The 25,411-nt window shown below is 44.1% G+C and overlaps 1 protein-coding gene across 6 annotated transcripts in view; it reads right to left on the minus strand.

Annotated features, from left to right (window-relative positions):
- OPCML (opioid binding protein/cell adhesion molecule like) overlaps nucleotides 1–25,411 on the minus strand; it is a 1,103,452-nt gene that overhangs the window by 481,943 nt on the left and 596,098 nt on the right. For 5 of the 6 annotated variants that reach the window (XM_021102357.1, XM_021102356.1, XM_021102355.1 and 2 more), the window contains exon 2: nucleotides 23,360–23,444. In XM_021102357.1, the coding sequence (XP_020958016.1) occupies nucleotides 23,360–23,444 (85 nt within the window). Of the gene's footprint in view, nucleotides 1–23,359; nucleotides 24,235–25,411 lie in introns of those variants that run through there. The other variant, XM_021102360.1, reaches the window with a different exon arrangement.

Raw genomic sequence — 25,411 nt, forward strand, 5'->3', positions numbered from 1 at the left:
TTTTAGGGGGGGAAATGAAAAATGTTCTAGAATTACATGCTGGTAGTGGTTGTGCAACCCTGTGAATATGCTAAAACTACTGAATAGTACACTTTTAAAGGGTGAATTTTATGGGATGTGACTTATACCTCAATAAAAATAATTGCGTTTTTTAAAAAAGCCAAATGTGAGAATATCAAGCAAGGTGTTTTGGAAGAAATATTTCACAAGCCCAAATCTATTCTGGGAAGACATCAGGAGTTTCAAACAATGAAATTTAACATGACAAAACTGCAGACACAAATGGAGACCAGAGCAATTGGACTGTGCCCCTCCCCAACCCCCCATCCCCCCGCACCCCCACCCCCCAGGCTGCATGCACAGGAGTCCTCTACCCAGACATCAGCCACAAGCAGGCTCCCAGCAGGTGTGCAGCAAGTGCACCAGATGCATTATCGTTTCTAAGTTAATGTTTCCATAAAATGGTCATCCTACTAGAAGCACAGAAAAGAGCATAAGACTGAAGATGGTGACAGGAGGAAGTGGTTCTAAGACCACACCCTCCCCCCCCAGGCTCATCCTCTGGAAGCAGCAGATAATAATCACCACTAAACTCCTCCCCCAGGAGTTGTGTGAAGATCCACAGAGTAGCTCCTGGGGAAATGCTTTGTTAATCTGAAATTTTAAGCAATCCAAGGTGTTAGTGGGAGATGGTGAAAAAGCTTGAAAACCAGCAGGGAAGGTGAGTCTGTGCTCCTGCTGGGCTCCCTTGGTTCCAGAACTGGTGGGGGAGGGGGAGGGGGGTCTCTGGGGACCATCCCACTCCCTCCAGACTCTGAGTGGCAGCAGCAGGGCCTGGGGGCAAGAGCTACCTGCTAGCTGGCCTTCCTGGATGTGAGCTCCTTTTACGAGCCTCCTTGTTATTACCGCCTATTTCTTTTTATGCCGCTGCCAAAATACCACCATTAATCTTTCGCACTCCCTGAAGGCAAAACACAGGTAATTGGATTTATCCAGTTTGAGAATTTGTTAGGTTCCCTTACAAAATAAATAAATAACTGACCTCAGAAGAGAGGGGGCCGGTGAGCCCCGCACTGTCAGTGGCCATGGGAGCCCGCCTGGCCCGTCCTCATTAATCTTGGCTATCTCCTGCCTGCACCTTTCCCTGCTGTCCCCCAGCTGGGCTCCCGGTCCACCCAGCTTGATTTAAGAAGTTACTGCTCTGACCCCTGCAGCTCCAGAAGCTTCCCGCTGTGCATTATTTTCCCAGAGGAGGTTTTCTTCTCACGGTGGATGTGGTTCTCTCTCTCTCTCCATTAGTCTTTTCTTGCTCCGTCTTCTTCCACTCAGGCTGTCGGTTTTCCTGAGTCTAGGGTGTGGAGCTGTTAAGACTTCCTTTGACGCTTCCTGTTTCTCATCCTCATGCTCCTTTGGGCTTTTGCTTTTTTTTTTTTTTTTTTTTTTTGCATTTTAGAGCCACACCCATGGCATACAGAGGTTCCCAGGCTAGGGGTCCAATCAGAGCTACAGCTGCCGGCCTATGCCACAGCCACAGCAATGCCAGATGGGAGCCATGTGTGCAACCTACACCATAGTTCACAGCAACGACAGCTCCTTAACCTGCTGAGCGAGGCCAGGGATCGAACCCGCAACCTCACGGTTCTAGTCGGATTCATTTCTGCTGTGCCACGTTGAGAACTCCAAGGGCTTTTGTTTTTTGCACATGGACTGATTCAGACATCCTGAGTGACCATATAAAGTGAGCTTTCCTTTTTCTCTCAGTGAGCAAATCAGACACACATTGTCTGGTTTGTCTCTTTAACCCACATGTTTTAACTCCAGGAAAAAGCACCTAGGCACCCACCCAGGCCACACCTACCATCCTCTGGGAACTCTGACCTCCAGCCATGTTTGTGCCTTGGCTACCGTGTACATTACTATTTGCCAACCCAAAAGCAACTGCCCACCAAGACCTTGCTGATAGAGCCTGTCTCCCTCGACAGGGGCTCAAAAAGCCAAAAACTTACTTTCTGAGCCCATCCAAGGACTTCCACCCAAGGACTGGGTATATAATGTCATCCCAGCCAATGACACCAAAGGAAATCTGCTGGGAGAGAGCTCCTGGAAAATGTTTTCAAAAGAGACACCCACCAGCCCTTAATGATTACTTCTAGACTTTACTGTATGAAAATGTGATATCTGGAGCTGCTGCAGCTGTGTTGGGGCCATAACAGGTAATGATCTCAGCATTTTAGTTAATGGAAACCAACCTTGAAATTGCCTCTCTCTAGCCTCCTCATTATGTAAGACTATAAATATCACCATTGTTGGCATCACTTTTACTTAACAGTAAAAAGTGTTTTACTATTTGGAACTAAAAGCATCCTATCTGGTACCTGATTTCTCCCCCAGACCTTGGTCTGACTAAATAGGGGCAGATACTCAATCTAAGTGGGAAACTCATATGCATCTCCTAGAAATTTAGAAATGGAAAACAGAGGTGCTAGAAAATCTGTGAGAACGAGCTTGAGCTGAGACCCAGAGAGCTCAGAAGATCCAGGACGCACACCCTGTGGAAGTGCAGAAAGCTGATGGGAAATGGATAAAGCAAGCAGATGTGCTGGAAATGTTCATACTTTTAGAATAAAAGACCTTGTGAGCACGTGGAAAGATGACAGAGTGACTTCCCTTCTTTCAGAAGCCAAATTCCTCCACTCCTCTCAGGTTCCATGGTGCTTATAACACAGCCTACTTCTTTAATAGTTTGAGCCTTTTCAAAAGATTTAACAAAAAGAAAACTAAGGCCAAAAAAATGTGTCATACTCAGAACTAGAGATGCCAGAAAGAAATGAGATACAGTCAATGCCTTCTTAAAATTTAAGCCTTGTGAAGAGACACCCAGGTAAACAGTGTTTGAGAATTTGACAGATTATATTACAGTTAGTGATGTAGCAGTGATGGGAGAGTCAGTTGACTCCCTCTGCAAGCTCTGCCAGAAACACTAAGAGGGTCGGATGCAATATTTCCAAAGAATGGTGCACAGAACTAGTTTTGGTTGCATGAGAATCAGATTCTTGAGGATTACGTCTCAGCATACTTAATTATGTATGCCTGCACTGGGCACGGGAATCTGTGTTCTAAAAAACATTTCTGGGAGTTCCCGTTGCGGCTCAGTGGTTAGCAAATCCAACTAGGAACCATGAGGTTGAGGGTTCCATCCCTGGCCTTGCTCAGTGGGTTAAGGATCCAGCGTTGCTGTGAGCTCTGGTGTAGGTTGCAGACGCGGCTCGGATTCCACGTTGCTGTGGCTCTGGTATAGACCGGCAGCTATGGCTCTGATTCAACCCCCAGCCTGGGAACCTCCTTATGCCGTGGGAGTGGCCCAAGAAATGGCAAAATAATAAAAAAAAATAAAATAAAATAAAATAAAATAAAGACAAAACTATTTCTGGGTTACTATGATGTCCAACCAGGTTTGCAAGGCTTGGAAACCGTTATGATAAAGGAGACTAAGGAAAATCAGGGAAAATGGACAGGGGAAGTAACATCTGAGTGGGGCCTGGAAGATGAGTAAGATCTGCCATGTGTACAAAAAGGTTAGAAAATAACACCTCAGGAGGAGAAAGAGCAAATTGCAAATCATTCTGCAAAAAAAAAGTTACTTTTGTTCATTATTACTGTGACCTTTGTTATGATCAAAAATATATAAACGTCTGATTGCATCTACAGTCAGGAAGGAGATGAGGACTGAGAGATAGATGCAATCGACCTGCCTCTTGTCAAGCAGAATTTATTAACATGTTGTTTTCACAGTGTCATCGGAAGTACTTGAGACAATTAAATTGAAATATTATTCTTGCTCTCAAGAAAATAACATCCCTTTTCAATGAAAATTTTATCCGGATATATGCCTAAGAGCGGGATTGATGGATCATATGGTACTTCTACATTTAGTTTTCTGAGGTACCTCCATACTGTAGTTGTACCAGTTTACATTCCCACCAACAGTGTAGGAGGGTACCCTTTTCTCCACACCCTCTCTAGCATTTGTTATTTGTGGACTTGTTAATGATGGCCATTCTGACTGGTATGAGGTGATAGCTCATAGGAGTTTTGATTTGCATTTCTCTAATAATAAGTGATGTTGAGCATTTTTTCATGTTCTTGTTGGTCATCTGTTTATCTTCTTTGGAGAAATGTCTATTCAGGTCTTTTGCCCATTTTTCAATTAGGTTGTTGGGTTTTTTTTGCTGTTGAGTTGTGTAAGTTTTTTGTATACTTTAGAGATTAAGCCCTTGTCAGTTGCATCATTTGAAGTTATCTTCTCCCATTCCATAGGTTGTCTTTTTTTTTTTTTTATGGTTTCCTTTGCTGTGCAAAAGTTGTCAGTTTAATTAGGTCCCATTGGTTTATTTTTGTTTTTATTTCTGTTGCCGTGGGAGACTGACCTAAGAAAATATTTGCACAGTTGATGTCAGAGAATGTTTTGCCTATGTTCTCTTCTAGGAGTTTTATGATGTCTTGTCTTAAGTTTAAGTCTTTAAGCCATTTTGAGTTTAATTTTGTGCATGGTATGAGGGTGTGTTCCAGTTTCATTGATTTACATGCAGCTGTCCAGTTTTCCCAGTACCACTTGATGAAAAGACTGTCTTTTTTCCCATTTTATATTCTTGTGTCCTTTGTCAAAGATTAATTAACTGTGGGTGTCTGGGTTTATTTCTGGATCTCTATTCTGTTCCATTGGTCTGTATGTCTGTTTTGGTACCAGTACCACCCTGTCATGATTACTGTAGCTTTGTAATATTGCCTGAAGTCAATGGGAGACTTAAGCCTCCTGCTTGGTTTTTGTTCCTCGGGATTGCTTTGGCAATCCTGGGTCTTTAATGGTTACATATAAATTTTTGGATTGTTTATTCTAGTTCTGTGAGAAATGTCATGGGTAATTTGATAGGAATTGCATTGAATCTGTAGATTGCTTTGTGCAGTATGGCCATTTTTATGATATTAATTCTTCCAACTCAGGAGCATAGAATATCTTTCCATTTCTTTGATTCCTCTTTAATTTCCTTTATTAATGTTTTATAGTTCTCAGCATATAAGTCTTTCTCATCCTTGGTCAGGTTTATTCCTAGGTATTTAATTTTGGGGGGTGCGATTTTAAAACATATTGTATTTTTATATTCCTTTTCTAATATTTCATTCTTAGTATACAGAAATGCAACTGATTTCTGAATGTTAATCTTATATCCTGCTACTTTGCTGAATTCATTGATAAGTTCACATAGTTTTTGTGTGGAGTCCTTAGGGTTTTCTATATATAGTAAAACTTTCATTGAAAAACATACATGCACACGTATGTTCACTGCAGCACTATTCACAATAGCCAAGACATGGAAACAACCAAAATGTCCATAAACAGATGAATGGATTAAGAAGATGTGGTATTATACACAATGGAATACTACCTAGCCATAAAAAAGAACAAAATATTGCCATTTGCAGCAATATGGATGGAATGAGAGACTCTCATACTAAGTGAAGTCAGAAAGAGAAATACAAATGTCATATGATATCACTTATATCTGGAATCTAATTTATGGCACAAATGAACCTTTTCACAGAAAAGAAACTCATGGACTTGGTTGCCAAGGGGGAGAAGGAAGGGGAGGGAGTGGGATGGACTGGGAGTCTGGGTTAATAGATTCAAACTATTGCACTTGGAGTGGATAAGCAATAAGATCCTTCTGTACAGCACAGGGAACTATATCTAGTCACTTGTGATGGAGCATGATGGAGGATAATGTGAGAAAAAGAATATAAACATATATGCATGACTGGGTCACTTTGCAGAACAGGGTAAATCAACTATAATGGAAAAAATAAAAATCATAAAATAAAAAAATGTAAAAATAAAATGTTTTTGTGCACATGAGAAAGAGAAAGAGAGAGAAAGAAATAATTTGTTTCAGAGTAATTTAATCACCAAAGAATCATCTATACTTGCAAATACTGGTAGATGGAGTAAATATTTCATTACCTGCTCTTCTTTCATAGTATCTAAATAGAAGTCTAATATAATTCTTTTTTTTTTTTTCCTCCTCTACAAGCAATGTCTATTCCCAATTTCTTTCAGGTGTCTTTGCCTTTGGATTTCTTTAAGTATCATATGCCTAGGTGTAGTTGTTTTAGTATTCATCTTTATTGGTAATTTCTGAGCCTCCTGGATCTGTGGATTGGTGGCTGGCATTATCTTCAGAGATCTGTAATTATTATTTCCTTTTTTGTTGTTGTTCCTTTACATTGCATATGCACTATACCTCATAATTTTTCCATAGTTCTTGAATATTGTGGGTTTTTTTTCCCCTAGTCTTTTTTCTCTTTGCCTTTACAGTGGGAAGTTTGCATTGACATATCATCAAGCTTAGTGATTGATGTGTCCAGTCTCCCAATAAGTTCATCAAAGGCATTTTCACTTCTGTAACAATGTTTTCATCATTTCTCTTTACATTTTCTCCTAGAACTTCTGTTTCTATGTTTACGTATTACTCATCTATTCTGGCATATTGTCTATTTTATCCATTAAAGCCCTTGGCATATTCATCATAGTTATTTTAAGTTTCTGATCTGGTAATTCCAACATCCCTGCCATATCTGAGTCTGGTTCTAATGCTCACTCTGTCTTCAAACTTTTTATTTTGCCTTTTAGTTAAACGGGGCTGAAGTTGTTATTTTACTTCCCCCAGTAGTTCATGCTTCAGCAAAATCCATTATGGTTTGACTTTGGTAAAGTAGTTTCCTTGAGGGTGGGCTTTTGTTAAAGAGAGGAAGATGCTCTAGTATATCTCAGAATAGTTACCTCCTCCTGTCAGTTCTCACATTTTCACCCGGAGAAGCTGCTGGGGCTCCCAGGGGTAAAACACGTAAGTGTGACTCCCAATACCCAAGCCTCAGCCATCAGGAGTTATTTCTCAAGTTAGTGAACACTCAATCTCTAGTCATCATTCAATTTCTCTTTAAATGTTTCTCGTAGAGTCTGACAGTAACAGTGGACTCTACTCTGAATAAACTGACTCTGTGTATTCACCTGCCTCCAGTTTCCAGGTTGGTGGTTAGCTTATGGTCTCAATTCTCTGATAGATGTAAGAAGCATTGATGATTTTTAGTTTGTTCAGTTTTTCTCTTGTGAGAGTCCATGACTCTCTCTTGTTTTATCAACATGCTTTTGCTTACCATACTGCATTTCCTCCTTACCGTTCTTGGAATGTGTCAAGCACATGCTTGCCAGGGACCTACTGCCCTCACTGGTCCCCTTCCCTGGAACTCTTCCCCAGACATTTGCCTGGACCACTCCACTCTTTGATCAGTTTTCTGCTCAAATACCTTTTCATCATACAAATAGTTTCAGGATACACTAAGGAGACACAGAGCCCCCGTCTGCCTTAATTTACTTACTTTATCATTCTTCAGAGCACACATCACTATATTACATTACATTCTATTTTAATGTGCTTATCATGTTTAATATTTATCTTCCTGCCCTAGAATGTAAACTCTATGATGTCAGGGGCTTGGTCTCTTATGCTCACCATTGTAATCCTGCTTCTATTTCAGTCCCCAGAAAATAGTACATGGCATATAGCATTCACAATAAATATGTGAGGATTAAATGGATGGATAAATATACCAATAACCCATGATCTACAGGAAGATACATGACTGGCCTATGTGAAAAACAGGTCAAAAGATGTTGAAAAGCACAGTAAAATTTTACAATGGTACACTACTTTGTATATACACAAAAATGGCTACAAATAAAAATAAAAAATAAAAAGAACTGCAATGCTGAATGTTAGGACTGGGGAGCAGCTGGGGCTCTGAGGTATTACTGGTGGGAATATAAAGTGGCATAATAACATTGGAAAATGGCCTGGCTATTTCATTAAAGTTAAACCTACACATATCATATGACTCAATACTTCTATCCCTAGGCATTTCCGAAGAACAACAAAAATACATTTCCTTATAAAGACATACTCAAATATTCTCTGTACCTTATAAAGACCCCCAAACTAGAAGCAATCTTAATATCCATCAACAAGTAAATGGGAAAAGCAAGTGTGGTACATCATGAAATGGAATACTATTGGACAATCAAAGGCAATAAACTACAAGTAACAACATGCAGGTATCTCAAATACATTATCTTGAAGGAAAATTTTTGAATATAAAGAAGTACTGCATAATATAGTATTATTCCATTTATATGAAATTATAGAACAAATTTAATCTATGTTGTCAGAGAGGAGACTGGTGTCTGCCCAAGGCTGGAAGATTGACTTCAAAAGGGCATAGTAGAAATGGCAGCAAGATGACAGCCTAGGAAGCTCAAAGCCTTTGTTTACCCACAGAAACATTAAATAACCAATTGGAAACTGAAAATAATAACTTTATAGGGGCTCTGGAAATCAGTAAAGACAAGATATTTCATGTGTTTTTATACCTTCTTTCTCTACCCATCTGCAGTGCAGTGTAGCTTAAGGAAAGCAGTTGCCTAGACTTCTATTCAAACTAAACACAAAATTAACAAAAGGAAGGAAACAACAAAGGTTAGAGCAGAGACCAGTGAAACTGAAAATAGATAAAATAGAATCATCAAAACTGGAAGTTAGTTCTTTGAACAAATTAATAAAATTAACACACCTTTATCTGGATTTACTAAGAGAAAAGGGGGCAAGAGATAGAAAACACATATAAAATTTTAAAAAAATGAAAGAAGGGATACTAAAGAAATTGAAAAGATCATAAGAAAGTACTCTGAACAACACTAAGTCAACAAATTGGATATCTATGTAAAATGGGTAAATTCCTAGAAAAAAATATAGCCTCTAAGAAATAAATCATGGAGTTTCTGTCGTGGTGCAGTGGGTTAAGAATCCAACTGCAGTGGCTCGGGTCACTCTAGAGGTGTGGGTTCAATACCTGGCCCAGCATAGTGAGTGTCCCAGCTGCAGCATAGGTCAAAGCTGTGGTGCAGATTCAATCCCTGGCCTGGGAACTTCCACATGCTTTGAGTGCAATCATAAAATGTTAAACAAAACAAAAACAAATAAATCATGAAGAAACAGAAAATCTGAACAGATACATAACTAGTAAGGAAGTTGAATCAGCAATCAAAAATCTTCCCACAAAGAAAAACTCAAGACCAGCTGGATTCACTGATGAATTCTACCAAGCATTTGAAGAATTGACAATGGTCATTCTCACTCTTTCAAAAAAAGCCTGAGGAGGTGGGAACACTTCTGAACTCATTCTGTGAGGCCAGTATCACCCTAATACCAAAGCCAGAGAAAGATGCCACAAAAAAAGTAAACTACAGACCAATATCCCTTATGACCACTGATGCAACAAACTTTAAAAATATACAGTTGACCCTTGAACAACATGGGGGTTGGGGTGCTGACCCTTCATGCAGCTGAAAATCTGCACATAATTTATAGCCAAGCCCTCCACATATAAGGTTTGACTCCTCTGTATCTTTGGTTTTGCAACTGCAGATTCAGGCAACCACAAATCATGCCATACTATAGTATTTACTATTGCCAAAAAATTCATGTGTAAGTGGACCCACGCAGTTCAAGGCTACCTTCTTTAAGGGTCAACTGTATGAGCAAACTGAATTCAACAAGATATTAAAAGATCATATACCATAAACAAGTGGAATGTATTACTGGAATACAAGGATGCTTGAACACATACAAATCAATCAATGAAGAGACCATATTAGCAGAATGAAATTTTTAAAATTTGTGTAGTTGATGGAGAAAAACATTTCATAACATTCAACACTTTTTTGTGATTAAAAAAAAAAAAAAACTCGACAAACTAGGAATAAAAGGAAACTACATCAACATAATAAAGGCCATATATGAAATACCCATAATCTAACATCATACTGAATGATGAAAAACTAAATAGTTCCTTCTAATGTCAGGAACAAGGTAAGGATGCCTGCCTTCATCACTTCTATACACAGAGTACTAAAAGCCCTAGCCAGGGCGATTAGTCAAGAAAAATAACTAAAAGGCATCCAAATTGGAGAAGAACTAGTCAAACTATCTCTGTTTCCATATGGCATAATCTTACATACTAGAAATCCTAAAGATTCCACAAGAAAATTTTAGAGCTAATACATGAATTCAGCAAAATTATAGGATATGAAATTAATACTGTTTCTATGCACTAACAATGAACAATCCAAAAAGGAAATTAAGAAACAAGTCACTTCATAATAACATTAAAAAATATTTGAATAAACCAAACCAAGGAGGTGAAATACCTGTACACTGAAAACTACAAAATATTTCTGAAAGAAATTAAAGAAAAAAATTAATGAAAAGACATCCATATTTAAGGGCTAAAAGATTTAGTGTCGTTAAGATGTAAACACTACTTTAAGCTATCTATACGTTCAATGTAAACCTTATCAAAACTCCAGGGATTTTTTTTTTTCTGTAGGAATAGAAAAACTCATCCTAAATTTCATATGTAACATCAGGGAATCCCAAATAACTAAAACAATCTTGCAAAAGAAAAAAGTTAAAAGTATCACACTTCCTAATTTCAAAATGCCTACCAAGCTATAGTAATCAAAACAGTGTGGCACTGGCATAAAGACAGATATAAACTAATGGAATTGCATAGAGATACCAGAAGTAAATGGTGTATATATATTCAAATAAATTCCAACAAGGATGTGAAGCTCAATAAGGAAAGATAATCTTTTCAACAAATGATTCTGGGAAAAATGCATATCCTCACACAATGAAATTAAGTTGGACTCTTACCTTATAACATAACATACAAAAACAAACTCAAAATGGATCAAAGAACTAAACCTAAGAGCTAAAACCATAAAACTCTTCTAAGAAAACATAGGGAGGAGGTCCCAGTCATGGTGCAGCAGAAACAAATCTGACTAGGAACCATGAGGTTGCAGGTTCGATCTATGGCCTCGCTCAGTGGGTTAAGGATCCGGGTTGCCATGAGCTGTGGTGTAGGTCACAGACGTGGCTTGGATCTGGCGTTGCTGTGGCTGTGGCGTAGGCTGGTGGCTACAGCTCTGATTAGACCCCTAGCCTGGGAACCTCCATATGCCGTGGGAGCAGCCCTAGAAAAGGCAAAAGACAAAAAAAAGAAAGAAAGAAAGAGAGAGAGAGAGAGGGAAGGAGAGAAGAAAGAAAGAGAAAGGAAGAAAGAAAGAAAGAAAGAAAGAAAGAAAGAAAGAAAGAAAGAAAGAAAAAGAAAATGAAGGAAGGAAGAAAGAAAGAAAGAAAAAGAAAATGAAGGAAGGAAGGAAGAAAGAAAAAACATAGGGAAAAGTTTCATGACATGGCAGTGATTTCTTGGTGAGGGCAACAAAAGCATAAACAACAAAAGAAAAAACACATAAAATAGATTACCCCACAATTAAAATGTTTGTGCATCAAAAGATATTATTGACAAAGTGAGCAGGCAATCCACAGATGGAAGAATGCATGTGCAAATCATGCCTAACAAAACATTAATATTCAGAATATAAAAATAATTCTTATAACTCAACAACAACAAAGACCAACAACCTGATTAAAAATGGGCAGTCAATTGAATAGTCATTTCTCTAAAGAAGATACATAAATGGGCATTAAGTACATCAGTATCACTAATCATTAGAAAAAATGCAAATCTAAGATACAATAAGATAATACTTCACATCCATTAGAAAGACTACAATAAAGAAAATTGGAAATAACAAGGGTTAGCAAGGATGAAGAGAAATTGGAATCGTTATGCATTGTCGGAGGGGATGTAAAACAGCACAGCCACCTTGGAAAATGAAATTGTGTGTCCTAAAGGTTGCACAGAATTATCATACAATCCACTTCTGGGTATACACAATTTTACTTCTGAGTATATACCAAGAGAATTGAAAACAGGGCCTGGAACAGATATTTGCACACCCATGGCCATAGCAGCATTATTCACAATGGCCACCCAAGTGCCCACCAACAAAGGAATGAACAAATAAAATGTGGTATAAACACACAACTGAATATTACTCCACCTTAAGAAGGAAGGACATCCTGACACACACGACAACACTGATAAACCTTGAAGACACTAGGCCAAGAGAAATAAGGCAGCCACAAAAGGACAAATGCTGTATGATCCCATGTTTATAAGGCCCCTGGAGGCTTCACATTCAGAGAAAGAAAGCAGAATGGTGGTTGCCAGGGGCTGTGAGTGGATGGGGAGTTCGTGTTGAATGACGACAGAGTCTCAGAAAGATGATAAAGGTTCTGGAGATGGATGGTTGTGGCACAAAATGTGAATGTATTTAAATGCCACAGAATTGTATACTGAAAAGTGGTTAAAATGATAAACTTCAGGTTATGCATATTTGACCACAATAAAAGAGAGAGCATAGAGGACCATAAAAAACAAACATTCTGTACCTTTCAGCGTGGTGGTTACACTGGTGAATGTGAATGCCCAAGTTTGTCTGAGTAAACGCAGAACACGGTGCATTTTATGTAAATTCCCTCCTCCCTTCTTCTTCCTCTCTTTCCTCCCCCTCCCCACTTCCTGATCTATGGGACCTTTATTCTGCTAATATATTCACTAGATGTGAGTGTTTAAAGAGGAGAGTCTGGGATGAGCTCAACTCTATAATTTCCATGCCGTATAGAATGGGGCTTGACAGAGCAGTCAGTAAAAGCTAGTTGTTTAAATTGTGAATTCAGTGACTTCTTTTTTTAAAAACATTAATGTTCCTGTTTACTGTGAACTTGCTACATGTTAGACTTCACTCCAAGCTCTCACAACCTTGATGCCATGTATTCCTCCCCAATAACCCAGTGAAGTGGGCAGACAGCCCCCACCTTTTTTTTTTTAATCAAGAAATTGAGGCTTAGGCATTCCCATCGTGGCACAGTGGTTAACGAATCTGACTAGGAACCATGGGGTTGTGGGTTCGATCCCTGGCCTCGCTCAATAGGTTAAGGATCCGGCATACCCATGAGCTGTGGTGTAGGTTGCAGACACGGCTCGGATCCCGCATTGCTGTGGCTCTGGCGTAGGCCGGCAGCTACAGCTCCGATTGGACCCCTAGCCTAGGAACCTCCATATGCCGTGGGAGCAGCCCTAAAAAAGGCAAAAAGACAAAAAAGAAAAAGAAAAAAAAAGAAATTGAGGCTTAGAGAAACTTGGCCACACATCCGACCACATTCATCCAGTAAATAGCAGAGCTTGAATTTGAACTGAATCTTTTTGACTGCCAAGTTTACGTTCTTAACCTCTCGATAGGGATTATACTTTAACTTGTATTTCACTAAGCACCCATTGACCAGCCAATTGTAAACCTAGGCATGTACTCTAAGAAGATCCTATAGACTTACTCAGGCAGAGTGAAGCACACGTGCTCCAGAGATGTATTCAAGACCTCACAGTGAGAGTGCATCATAGAAGCCACCGCATCTCAGACAGCCCAAGAAATGGGTCCATGAATCCCTTCATCCTGAGATGCCCTCTGCAATTGTAGAAGATTACTCATTTTGTTCTTTCCATTCCCTAGAGTTTTCAGATACCCTTCAGAATATGCCATCTTCTATTTTGTAACCTTAATAAAAAGGGAGGCGGCTGGCACACCTCCCTTGCAACTGCTCACAGCTTCCTGACAGTGGCTGTAAGAACAGTGTGAAACTCGAAAATACTGCAATTATAATAAGCAAGAGGAGACAGGACAAGTTAAATACCAACTATCTAGGGAGAGATCATTATCTCAACTGGGACTCAAATGCCAGAACCTCTGGTTGTAATGTCAGTGCCTTTCCAACTGCTTCAAAATGGATGAGAATATCTTCATTAGAAAAAAAAAAAAAAAAGATATGTGTTGTGTGTGAGAAAGAGGAGGATGCACAGAGATAAAGGATGCACATCCATCTTTTCAACAAACTGAAAGCACCTACCACGTGTCAGGTACTGTACTGGACACTGGGGCACAAAGATGGAGAGAGGTTGTCAATGCACTGGATAAAGGGCGTGGAAGCAGTGCAAACACTAGTGGGGAGAGGGAGGGAGTATTTTTCAGAGAGGGCGTAGAAAGCCAAGGACAGCACAACCATGAATTCGCAATGTCCTCCTCTCATACAGGTGCCTTACAGCCACTTATGTCAATGTGAGCGTTGCCACTCCAATAAAACACTCAACTGATCCATTTCCTTGTGAACCAGATTCTGGCTTCTCCTTTTATCCATGATGAGGAGTGCCAAAAGAGCAAGCAAGAGACCCCAGGTTGTGATGGCATCATTCACAAGCCACATATCTGAGAACAACAGAATAAATGGTTTAACTGCAGAGATGCGGGTGTGACGTGGTGGCACCTGCTGGCTGCACATGAGGTGGTCTCTCAAGGGCCACTCTGGCAGGCAGGCAAAGAGTCAGCACAGGAAAGTCTATGAACAGGGAGCTCAACAGGAGTGGGGTCATGGGTGGAGCTGGTGTCTTGGAGGAGAGTTGCTTACAGAACAAGGCAGGACTCTCCATCACCCAGGGCCTGGGGTAGGTCCAGGGCAGAGGAGCAGGACATGGTCTAGGGCTCTGTGACAGGAAGGGGGGGTCCCCAGCTGTGGAGCAGGTGAGAACCACAGGTCAGAGAGAGCTGGATCCTAGCAGCAAGCGAGGACCTGAGCCCTAAAGCACTTGTGCCTTGACTTAGGATGGATGCTGCACACCTGAGTATATGTGGTCTAGTGACCTGGACAGTCGGGGGTGGGACCCTGCCGCTTCCGTCTGCCTCTCCTTCCTCCACTCCACCTTGGAGTCTTCGGGAATTCCGCCGTAGGCTACTTTGGCCTCACATGCACACATGTGAACCTTCCCCTTCAGAACCTTTGCCTTCCTTCAGCTCTTCCTGATGCCTCAGAAAAGTCTCCTTCTCTCCTTTCCATTTTTGTCTTTCATGTCCTTGATCTAGCTCCCTTGCTATATTAAGACTTATGAAAATATCCCTAATCTTTAGCAGAGCGACAAACATACTTCAAACAAAAGGGAAGCTAGGCATCTTAAAATTAAATTTGGCATAAGAGAAACAATAATACAAACTCCAAAACTTTTGAAAGTATTCAGAACTGTCTTTGGGAAAATGTTTCCATATTATCTTCCTGTAATTATGCCTACTTTTCTTTAGCACTGGCATTCACGATACATAGAAAATTATATTCATTTTTTTCTCTTTTGTGTAATTACTTCTTCTACAACAACGCGGTTTTCTATTATTCTTCATTGCTGGTCTGTAGCATTTGGGGTAATTATGAGTTAAATTATCTTCTGTGGGCTAGCCAAAAAACCTAACATCCACTTAAAACCGTCTGTGTTCCTATTATGCAATGGGAACTTGGTTAATTGAGATACCATAAATCTTCAGACCCACTGAAAATGTTTAATATTCAAAACTGAGTTTTACACATCGTATCGATCAGCACTCTTAGGGAAGCCAGGTCAAGTCATGCAGTATCTCTTTGATTTAAGCAAAATGTACCATCTCCAGAGAAGAGGAGAACAAAAAGGGTCACATGGCTTCCTGTAGGGTCTGAGTCAGCTGCAAGGTGAGAGAGACAGCCTGTGATTGTTGAAGCCACAGCCTTGAGATTTAAAGTAAAATATGAGCATCATGATGAGGAGAAGGGATTATGAAATGACTTGGATTTTAGGATTTAAAAAAATATGACTTTTCATCTTTGCATCCTTCCAGGCAGCTCACTCACTCCCTCACAGTGCTCAGAGACCTGCTCTGGCACTGAGGTCCTTGTCATCAGTTGACTTGCTTGCTTTGTCTTGCAGGTTCCTGGGACATATTGCATATGCTGGGGGAGGCCACACACTGGGAGGGTGCGGCATTTAGTACAGGGTCAAAGCTAAGGGCGCCCATGATCCTTCAACAGCAAAGGGGACCCCCTGCTCAGGGCAGGACAGAGGACAGCTGCAGCCCTCAACCAAATGCAGATTCCCTGACCTGTGGTCAAATTCTGATCCGGAAAACAGAGAAAGGGCGTTTACTTACTGGTCACGGAAAATTCCTCTGTTCTCTCCACCTAAGAGGGGGTACCATAAAACTCAGAAGAAGGAAAAAAAAGGCATTCTAGGAGAAAACGCAGATGCTCACACATAATAACCATATGACCAAAATGCCTTCACTTTCTAAAACTCGGTCACCTAGCCTGTTAACTGGGGACTCCAGGGGAATAAAATGTGCCACCCCAAAATGTCTCTGGCATGTGGATTATTTCAAGGTGAAAACAATCAAGGTTCAAAAGACTTGGGAAGAAACTCTGACCTTCCCTTCACTGCTGGAGGAATTTAGACAGGGCCTCGTACAGGAATAGAGAGATGAGTGCAAGGAATAAGGGCCAGGGGTCACAGGAAAACTCCTGGAGACCAGGGCCCTCTCTGTGTCCATCATTCGGCCTGGCCCAGCAAACACTTATTCACCAAACATTGGCTCTTCCATCTCTTGCAAGTTGCCCTTCTCCTCTTTGAAGCCCAAACCTCTACCCCCCAACATCCTCTTTTGTCTTTAGCTGAAGATGGTATTTAGGGTGAGGGTTTTGGCCACGTTGTGGAGGCAGTTCTCCTGGGTCTCTTCCATGGGTATATGTCATTCAATATTTGTTTGACTGTCTCCTGTTCATCTGTCTCATGTCAATCGATTTTTAGACCAGCCAGGAGACCCTAGAAGGGTAGAAGAAAGTATCTTCCTCCCGGACAGGATCCTAATATTCTGAAAATTATGTGAAATGATAAGTAGTTGGCCTGGCATCTTACACACAGTAAATTATGGATGATGGTTTGTATGTGTACTCCTCCCCCCCCACCACTCATGCAGATTTTATTGAAGGGTCTGTGGTGTGATTCCATCAGGAGGGTGGACAGGCTCAGAGAGCTGCCTGTCTCTAACCCTCTGTGCCGAGGAAATGACACAGCTTGAGGCAGCATGTGGTCAGAGTGGCAGAAACATCGTAACTTCAATTTTCCCCATCTTAAAAAGATGCACCAGGTGCCAGAAGGTCCAGGAGGGGCTCATGGCTGGAAGGTGGGAAGGGCCTTAGCAGGCAGGCTCTCGGCATGATGCCCGCATGCCAACTGCCTCCCCAACTCAACTAGACCCAACCTCAGCAAAAGCATCTTCCAAATAATAAACCAACAGATGAACCTGAGATAATCTGGGGCGCTCATGAGGGGATTAAAAAAAAATCAAGACAGGTGAACATGTAGTTGCTAACTTAACAGGTGACACACATTTCTGCCAGCCCTAAACACATCTCAGACCTTAATTCTTGCTTCTCACCTCATGATTGTGAAGGTTCTTCCCATTAATGATGATGTTAAAAGTCCTCCCTGGGGAAGCCGAGGTGGCTCTTTCTGTCCACTGCATCTCATGCTGGACCCCATCAGATCTGTAACAGGGGCTGCCCAGTGCTACCCCACCCCCGCCCCACCCTGAGCTGGCCACAGAGTAAGCACAGTCAGCAGGCCAAGGGCTAAACTGAACCCAGTGGTCAAATTCACTTAAAAGCCAGCAAATGAACAACAAGGCATAGATCAGAGCTGTGAGTTGTCTAGAGCAGTTCTGAAAGTCCCAGAGTCCTGAAGGCTTGAAAATCCCTCCTCCCACCCCCAGCTTTGGCATGTGGCCTGTGTGCCAGAGATGCAGATGTGTTCCCACCAATCGGTGATCTACACTCTATCAGGCTAGCCAGCCCTTCACGTCCAGGCTGGCTAGATCCCAGCAGCCATTCCCAATCGGGGACACGCCAGCTTCCTGGGCAGAAAACCTGGGTGGCCTGTCTGCCCTACTCGCCTTTCTCTGTGTGTCTCCCCACAGTGGGGCAGATCTCCGCAGCCTCACGACTAGTCAGTTATTCAACTTCTGCTAAGATCCCTCAGCTTCACTCCTTATCTTGTCCTCGGGGGCTTGGTGAAGCCCTTCGCATAGTTTCAGGTCAGATGGGGATCACTGGGGACTCTACTGTCCCCTCTGGCAAGTGATTTATGCAGAATTCAAGTCCCTCAGGCTGCCAAGGTCTCTAACCAATTGCCTGCCTGAATGTCCAGGTACTATATTTTGAAGGGAAGGAAACCCTTTGGACGTAAGTGCTTCATTGCTGTGGAGGAAAGAGTCCATTATGAGAGACTGGGCACCTGTGAGATGGATTAAAACATAAACTATCTGGAGTTCCTTAACAAACCCGACTAGGAACCATGAGGATGCGGGTTCAATCCCCGGCCTCACTCAGGGGGTTAAGGATCTGGTGTTGCCGTGAGCCGGGGTGTAGGTCACAGACGCAGCCCAGATCCTGCGTTGCTGTGGCTGTGGCATAGGCTGGCAGCTGTAGCTCCAATTCGACCCCTATCCCAGGAACTTCTATATGCCGCAAGTGCGGCCCTAAAAACCAAAAAAAAAAAAGCATAAACTTACTTAACCCTTAGCATCTACGATGATGTCTGTGCTTAATATCTAAGACACGGCTGCTGACCTGCAGGAACTCACAGGCTAACCCAGACCAGGCTCGGTGACCAGTCCTGTCAGAACAAAGCTCTGCAGCAAGTGTGCTGGGAACTCAGACCCAGGGTGGCTCCTGACCTCAAGCAGAAAGCAGGTGCTGAGTGGACCTGGGAGAGGACCGCTCCTGCTCAAACTCTGTATGTGGGTGGGGCGGGAGGGAAGAAGGAGAGCAGGCAGAAATGGAAGGAGGCGAGAGTATCCCCTGGCAGTCCCCAGGGAGGCCTCATTAGCTCCTGCAACAAGCTGCACATCCATGTGGCTCCAGAGCCAGAACACCCTCCTCTTCCTCCCACCTGGGGCTATTGGCAGGGCAGATACTCGAGTGAGTGCACAGAAATGAACAGCAGTGCTGAAGTCAGGTAGCTAGGGAGTGGCAGAAGAAGACTCACACCCAGGAGGGTCCTCGGGGCCCTGCATTCCATTCTTTTTTACTCGGGCACTAAGGTGGCTGTGAGTGGTGAGGTACCTGCAGGCTTGCAGGGGACATATACGTGCAGGCAGGGTCACTGGAGACCAGACTTGCTCCGATGCTCTGGGGCAGGAAAAGGCTCTGGGGAAGTGGTTCTCAGCATTACAAATACTGGAAAAGATCTTAAAAGTGCTCAGATCCAGACATTTTGCTATCATTGGTCTGAGATCCCAGCTGTGGAATGTTTAGCAAGCATCTCAGCTAACTCCAGCCCAGACTCAGTTAGCCCTGCAACCAGAAGGGCTCCTATGGGCTTATGCTGGCTTCAGTGGCTACATCTCCACTGTCCCAGGGCAAAAGGGAAGTCTTCCCATGGATCCAAGTCCTCATTCAGTGCAGGCAGCTTAAACAATGAAATGCATATGCTGGGGACTTGTTCTAAATAACCTAGCAGCATTTCTGGGAGTTCCCACTATGGCGTAGCAGGCTAAGGGTCTAGCACTTTCTCTGTGACACTGTGGTTTAAGGATCCTGTGTTGCCGCAGCTATGGCATAAACGGCAGCTGCAGCTTAGATGCAATCCCTGGCCCGGGAACTCACATATGCCGTGGGTGCCAAAAATAGTAATAATAATAATAACTAGGAGCTATTCTGAATTTTCTGATGTATACACAAAGAAAAGCTGCTGATAGTAAGTGCAAAAGATAGAAAAACATCCTGGCAAACAACAAGGGCCCCGTCGCTTTGGCAAAATCCTGCTGCTCAGATTATTCCTTGGCAGTAGTTAACCCTCAAATACTTGGTTCTAAACGGATTAGCGCAGAACTCCAAATGAAAATGCAAGAGTATTTGAGAAGAGAGTTTTTAAGCCATAATCCCAGATCAGCAAGCCTGGATCAGCAAGACTGATTATCCTGTCACACCAAAAAAAAAAAAAAAAAAAAAAAAAAAAGCAAAAAAACCCGAAACCAAAACAAAACAACCAAAAACCAAAACAAAACACCTGCCCTGTTGGTGGGAACTTTTCCCATTGAGTGCAACAGTTATAACAATTCCTACCTCTATCACACCACACCACCCCTTAGAAATGTGGGCACAGCTGATGTGGTCTCACTGAGGAACCAAAGCAAATTTAGAGGAGATGGAGGCGCAGGACGAAAGCACATCTGGCAATCATCGTGTAACTGAAATAGCCTAATGGACACCAGCTGACCACATTGAGCGTTCTGGCCTCCTTTCCTGACATGGGCAATGATTCAGACACAGGGACTTCGAGATCCTTGTCATATCTAATCTAATGGAAAGGCACAGGGCATTTCCAACCCAACAGCAGATAATTGTAATGAAATGATTCTGGCCAAGAGGGCCCATTTGTAATAATGAATTCAAATCAGATTCATAGAAGCTATAATTCAGACATCATGAATACCACCCTCATTTTCCATATCATCTCTCTTCCAAGAAGGCAAAATAACTCAATATTCACATAATTATTTTTACTTTTCAAGTAGCCCTGTGAAGGAGTTATGTGGAAGATAAGATTGCCTCGCTTACATGAAATGAGTTCCATCCACGCTCAAAACTTCAGTGTCCTCTTTGGCACCTCACTTCCCTCAACACAATCAAAGACCTGTCACCACAAAACATATCTTCAGGGACAGAGATGGTCCTTCTCTAAGCCGGGCAATTTCTCATTGGTAATTTCAAAGGAAGACCCAGCTTTCTCTATTCTTTTGCTTCTCTTGGTAGGTCTTTGGCCTCCCGTGTGACTTCATTCAAGATTTAGAAACAAGCTTGGGCTACTTTGATCCAGGGCAGCCACATTCGAAAACACTTGCCGTGGCTGATGGGCCTGCGGATCACATCATTTTTTCAAGGCTTTCTGAACATTTGATGCACTCAGAACACTCAATTCCCACACACTGAATTCCCAGTGGAACCCCTTTAAAGAGACTAAAGAGATCACACTTAAGAATTACAATTTTTTAAAAGCAACAAACAACACAGAATACTATATCTATCTGAGGTTGAGGCCATGGGCTTCCAGAGACTGGAGCCTGGGCTTCCCCTCTGAGTCCTGACAAACAAGGTTTTCATTGAGACCAGCACACAGCTGCCTGGCCAATAAACCAAAGGCACATGAAAACAGAAGAGGGGGAGATGGAGACCCCAGAAATCGGCAGGAACTACTCACACTATTTTAAGAAACATTGTGATAGTAGTGAAATCAGAACATTAAAAAAAATCACGGAATCAGAATTAATTCATGAAAGAAAAAAAAAGGAATGAATCACAATCAAAAGCATATACAATGGAGGCATCTGATAAAAATGAAGGAAAGTGTAATAAAAGAGAAAAAAATGACAGGAGGCTATAGAAGGATTAAAATGGGAACAATGCACTGCATTTCTCTATTTCAGGGCAAATCATACAGAAGTGGAGAGGCAAAATCAACATTAAGATGTGCTTAGTTTTAAAAAAATAAAGCACACCATCAGGTAACAGACAACAGTTATACTCAAGCATGTACGGCTTTTTTTTTTTTTTTTTCTCCACAAAGCACAAAAAGCAACTATTCAGCTTTTCCCGTTTTTATTCCCATTGCCATTACGAAGCCCAGCTGCTAAACATTAGAATTGAAAGATCATGAAAACAGGCCAGCCGCTAATAAAACAAGGCAGAGCGAAGCTGGCCCTCTGCTGGTGGAACCGTCTTCCTGCAGTCTGGAAAGCAGAAAGCTCCAGTTTTTTAAGTTTCTGGTTTAACTTTCAGGGGCAGGAAGAGGACAGAGGATTTCGGAAACTTCAGCCCAGAGACCTTATTCCATGCTAGGGCCCTTTGTCCCCATTCATAGCTTAGAGGATGAAGAGAGGTGCTTGCCAGCAGCAACATCCCTTCCCACCTATCATTTCCCCACATTGAGCAGACTGGTCCTTGGCATGCGTGTATCTCAGGGCGTGGACCCCTGAGATTTCTCTAAGGCGAGGAAGTAGGCATGTTACACTCCCTCTCATCTGGGCCAGCCCGAGGGTGCCCTCATGGCCAGGAGGGTTTCCCTCCTGCTGTCTAGAAAAGAGATCTGTTTCCATCCTCCTATTTTTTCTCTCCTCCTGGGGTCCCACGCATGAGCAGACGGGGTTCTAGAACCTGTCCTCGAGCTCAGAAGAAGATTCAACTGAGGACCACCCAAAGTGGCAAGAAGCAACCATAATGCCTAGGCTCAGGAAGGAAGACCAAGTTGCGGGGGGGGGGTGTCCCCAAGAGGTCTTTCTTTTCTTCCCCAGAGGGAGACTTATCTAGTTGGAGAGAGTTCAACCAGGGAAGCCAAGAGACGAACGGGAAAGGAGTCCCACCCTCATCTGTTCCTTGGAGAAGCCAGGCTTTCTTGCTGCAGAATCTGGGGCACAGTGTTTTATTTCCCCCGTAACCATCAAAGTCATAGACAGGGCGAATGCATTCACCCTGTGTACACTGTGAGCAGAGTTAAGCTGGGACGTCCCTGAATCTGTCTCTGAGGACCAGAACTGCCTCATTAAAGGGATAAAAGATGATATCTGCTGAGCTGGTGGAAAGTGGTGGCTGCATTTTTATTAAAGTCTCTGCTGCAGCAGGCCTGGTCCCCAAAGGTTCATATTCCAAGAATCTCCACCCCTCTGCCTGGAGCCTGTAAGTGATTCTCTGTTACTCATTAAGGTAAAACAAAAAGCTTTCCTATTGTGCTTTTCACACAGGAGTGTTGTCGTTGCACAAAAGCTACATGTTTCCTCTCCATGGCCAGAGCCAGAGCTGGCAAAGATAAAACTGCCCTCATAATTTATAATAGGGGCCCCAGGAGCCCACAGAGGGTTGGCATGCATGGCTGCCTCTTAAGCAGACTCATAAAGGGCCATGGCCCAGCACTGGCAATTCCAGAGGCAGAAATTTCACGTATCTCTGACAGAGGCGAGCCAGTCCACCAGGAGGACTATCCTACCTTGTCACATACCTTCTGAACTGAGACAGCCACCAAGGCACAGTGATCTCAGGTTAAGCCCCCAGGATTTCAACGCCGGGGCTCTCCTCCCCGTGCCAAGGCAAAGGTGAGTCTAAACAGGACATGGCCTCACAGATACACGGAGTCCCAAGCACGGACCTGGGGGGTGGGGGGCTCACTCCTAAGATCCGGGATCAGAAAAGCCACAGCAAATGACAAAGCTGTCCAGGAGAGTGGGGCTTAACCGCCACTGAACGCCAAGCGGGCACCTCTTGGGCCTGCAAAAGGCCCTCTCACACGCTCCAGTCCCCCACGCAAGCCCTCTGCTCTCTCCTGCTCGCCCCTTCCCACGGAATCGCATCCGAGGGGCTCAGTCCCCCGCTGAAGTACAGCTCCCTACCTGAGGGTGGCGCTCTCCCCCTGCCGGACCGTCACGTTGTCCATAGCTTTGGGGAAGGTGGCATCTCCGCTGCGCACGGGCACTCCTGTGGGTACAAGGAACAGCAGCCTGAGAGACACGACCACGAGGCACTTCCAGGGCAGGAACAGGTACCCACAGACCCCCATCCTCGACAGCCACAACTTCCCAGAACTCCGGCACCGGCGAGGTCCTCGTCCCCCGCCCCGCACGCCGGCGGGTCTCGGGCAGCCGTGCGGGGGTAGAGGAAAGGGCTGGAGCGAGCCAGAAGCGGAGAGGGAAAGGAGCAGCAGAGTCCAGCCTCTCCCGAGTCTAATGATTCTTCCTCAAATCCTGCCTCAGCTTTCCAGCCTAGCAGAACCAGATGCCCCCTCCTGCATCCAAAAAGAGCTTTCTTGACGCTCCCCTGGGGAGGAGGGAGGCAGCCGGGAAGGGAGAGGAAGGAAGGAGCAGGGATGAAGGTCACAGATTGCTCTGGCTCTGCCTCTCTTCGAGATGCTACTTTAACATTCAGTTGGGCACGTCCTGCCGAGGTCTGGCATCAAAAGTTTATAACCCAAAGAAGCAAGGCAAGTGTCTCTGACATAAAGGAGATGTCATAAAAAGCTGCCGCTTCAAGGAGAGGAGAAAATGTTTTATTAGCTCACACATATGTACAGATGTATTTAGAAACCAGCCCGAGTCTCCAATCTGGAACGCAAAGGCGGTAAAAAGTTCCACAGCGGGGACCCGCAGCCGCCGAGCCCGAGGATCCTCCGCTGGTACCGTGGCGTCCTCGCCGCAGCCGGGGCAGCGTCTGGCGGCCAGCCCGGCCCGCGGAGCGCGGGCGGCGCAGGCTCTGGCGCACGGGGAGTTGGCGGACGGCGCGCCCGCCTCTCCGGGGACGCGGCACGGGGCGCGGGGACGCGCGGACGCCACGCTCAGGGGCCGCCCCCGGCCTCCGCGCCGCCGGCCTCCGGGGAGCAGCCCCGACGCGCTTGGGCCCCGACCGCTGGGGTTGTCATGGCAGCAGCTCCAGCAATGACCGCAGCTCTTCGCGGTGCCCGCGCCGAGCGAGCGAGCTGGCGAGCTGGCCGGCGGACTGCGCACATCCCGGCGGGCGGCGGGCAAGGGGCGCGGGCGCCCACCTTAACCCCCGCTGCGCCGCGCAGCACGGGCCGAGGCCGCCGCTTACCAGGCTCCTGTCCCCCGAAACCGCGCTTGCCAGAGAACACTGCGCCCCTCTTGGCGGTTTCCCTGCGTGCGGGCGGGCGGGAAGGGCGGGAAGGGCGGGAGGGAGTTCGGGGACGGCAGCAAATTGAAAACTGCCTCCTCGCACCTTCCCTCCCCGTGCCGAGGCAGAAGTTGCCAAACCCCGCCCTGGTGAGCGCAACCGCGTCTCCCACGCCGGGAAGCTGCCCCGCTGTGCGCGTCCTTCACTCTGCTGCCCCTTTTCCATTTGGCCCAGCTACAGTCCCCTCCCGGGACAGAGCTCGCATGGAGCGCTTTCTGCTCCGCTGACCCATCCCACCTTGGAAATACTGCTGGCCCTTGACTTGTTCTCTCTCTCTCTCTCTTAAACTGGCAATTCGAAATTTCTTCTTATCGCACAACATGCAAGATCGTCCTGTTCTACTTTACTACCCAAGGATCGGATTGTAAAAAAAAAAAAAAAAAAAAAAAAAGGCAAGAGCTGGAAAAAACACAGTGCTATCCCAAATAGTATAAAGACATTTTCAAAACCTATCTGTGGCTTTCTGGTCACACCATGGAAGTGGTACCCGGAGAGATGGGTGATAGGGCATTTTTTAGAGCCCAGCCTTCCAGTTTTTTGGGAGCACAGATGTGTTTCTTTCCCTTAAGAACGGACAAGCTCAAGCTTTCCCTGGGTTCTCTTTTCTCCTTTCCCCTGGCAAAAGCCACCCCTATTGTGTGGCCCCTACCATCGTTCCATAATTTAGTGGTCCCCACGTGCTTTTTTGCTTTACTGTACTCTTTCTCAAATCTTTGTTAGTCTGGGCTTCTGAACAATTGTTCCAATGAAATGCAGTACAA

The sequence above is a fragment of the Sus scrofa genome, chromosome 9, assembly GCF_000003025.6.
Source record: "Sus scrofa isolate TJ Tabasco breed Duroc chromosome 9, Sscrofa11.1, whole genome shotgun sequence".
NCBI lineage: Eukaryota > Metazoa > Chordata > Mammalia > Artiodactyla > Suidae > Sus > Sus scrofa.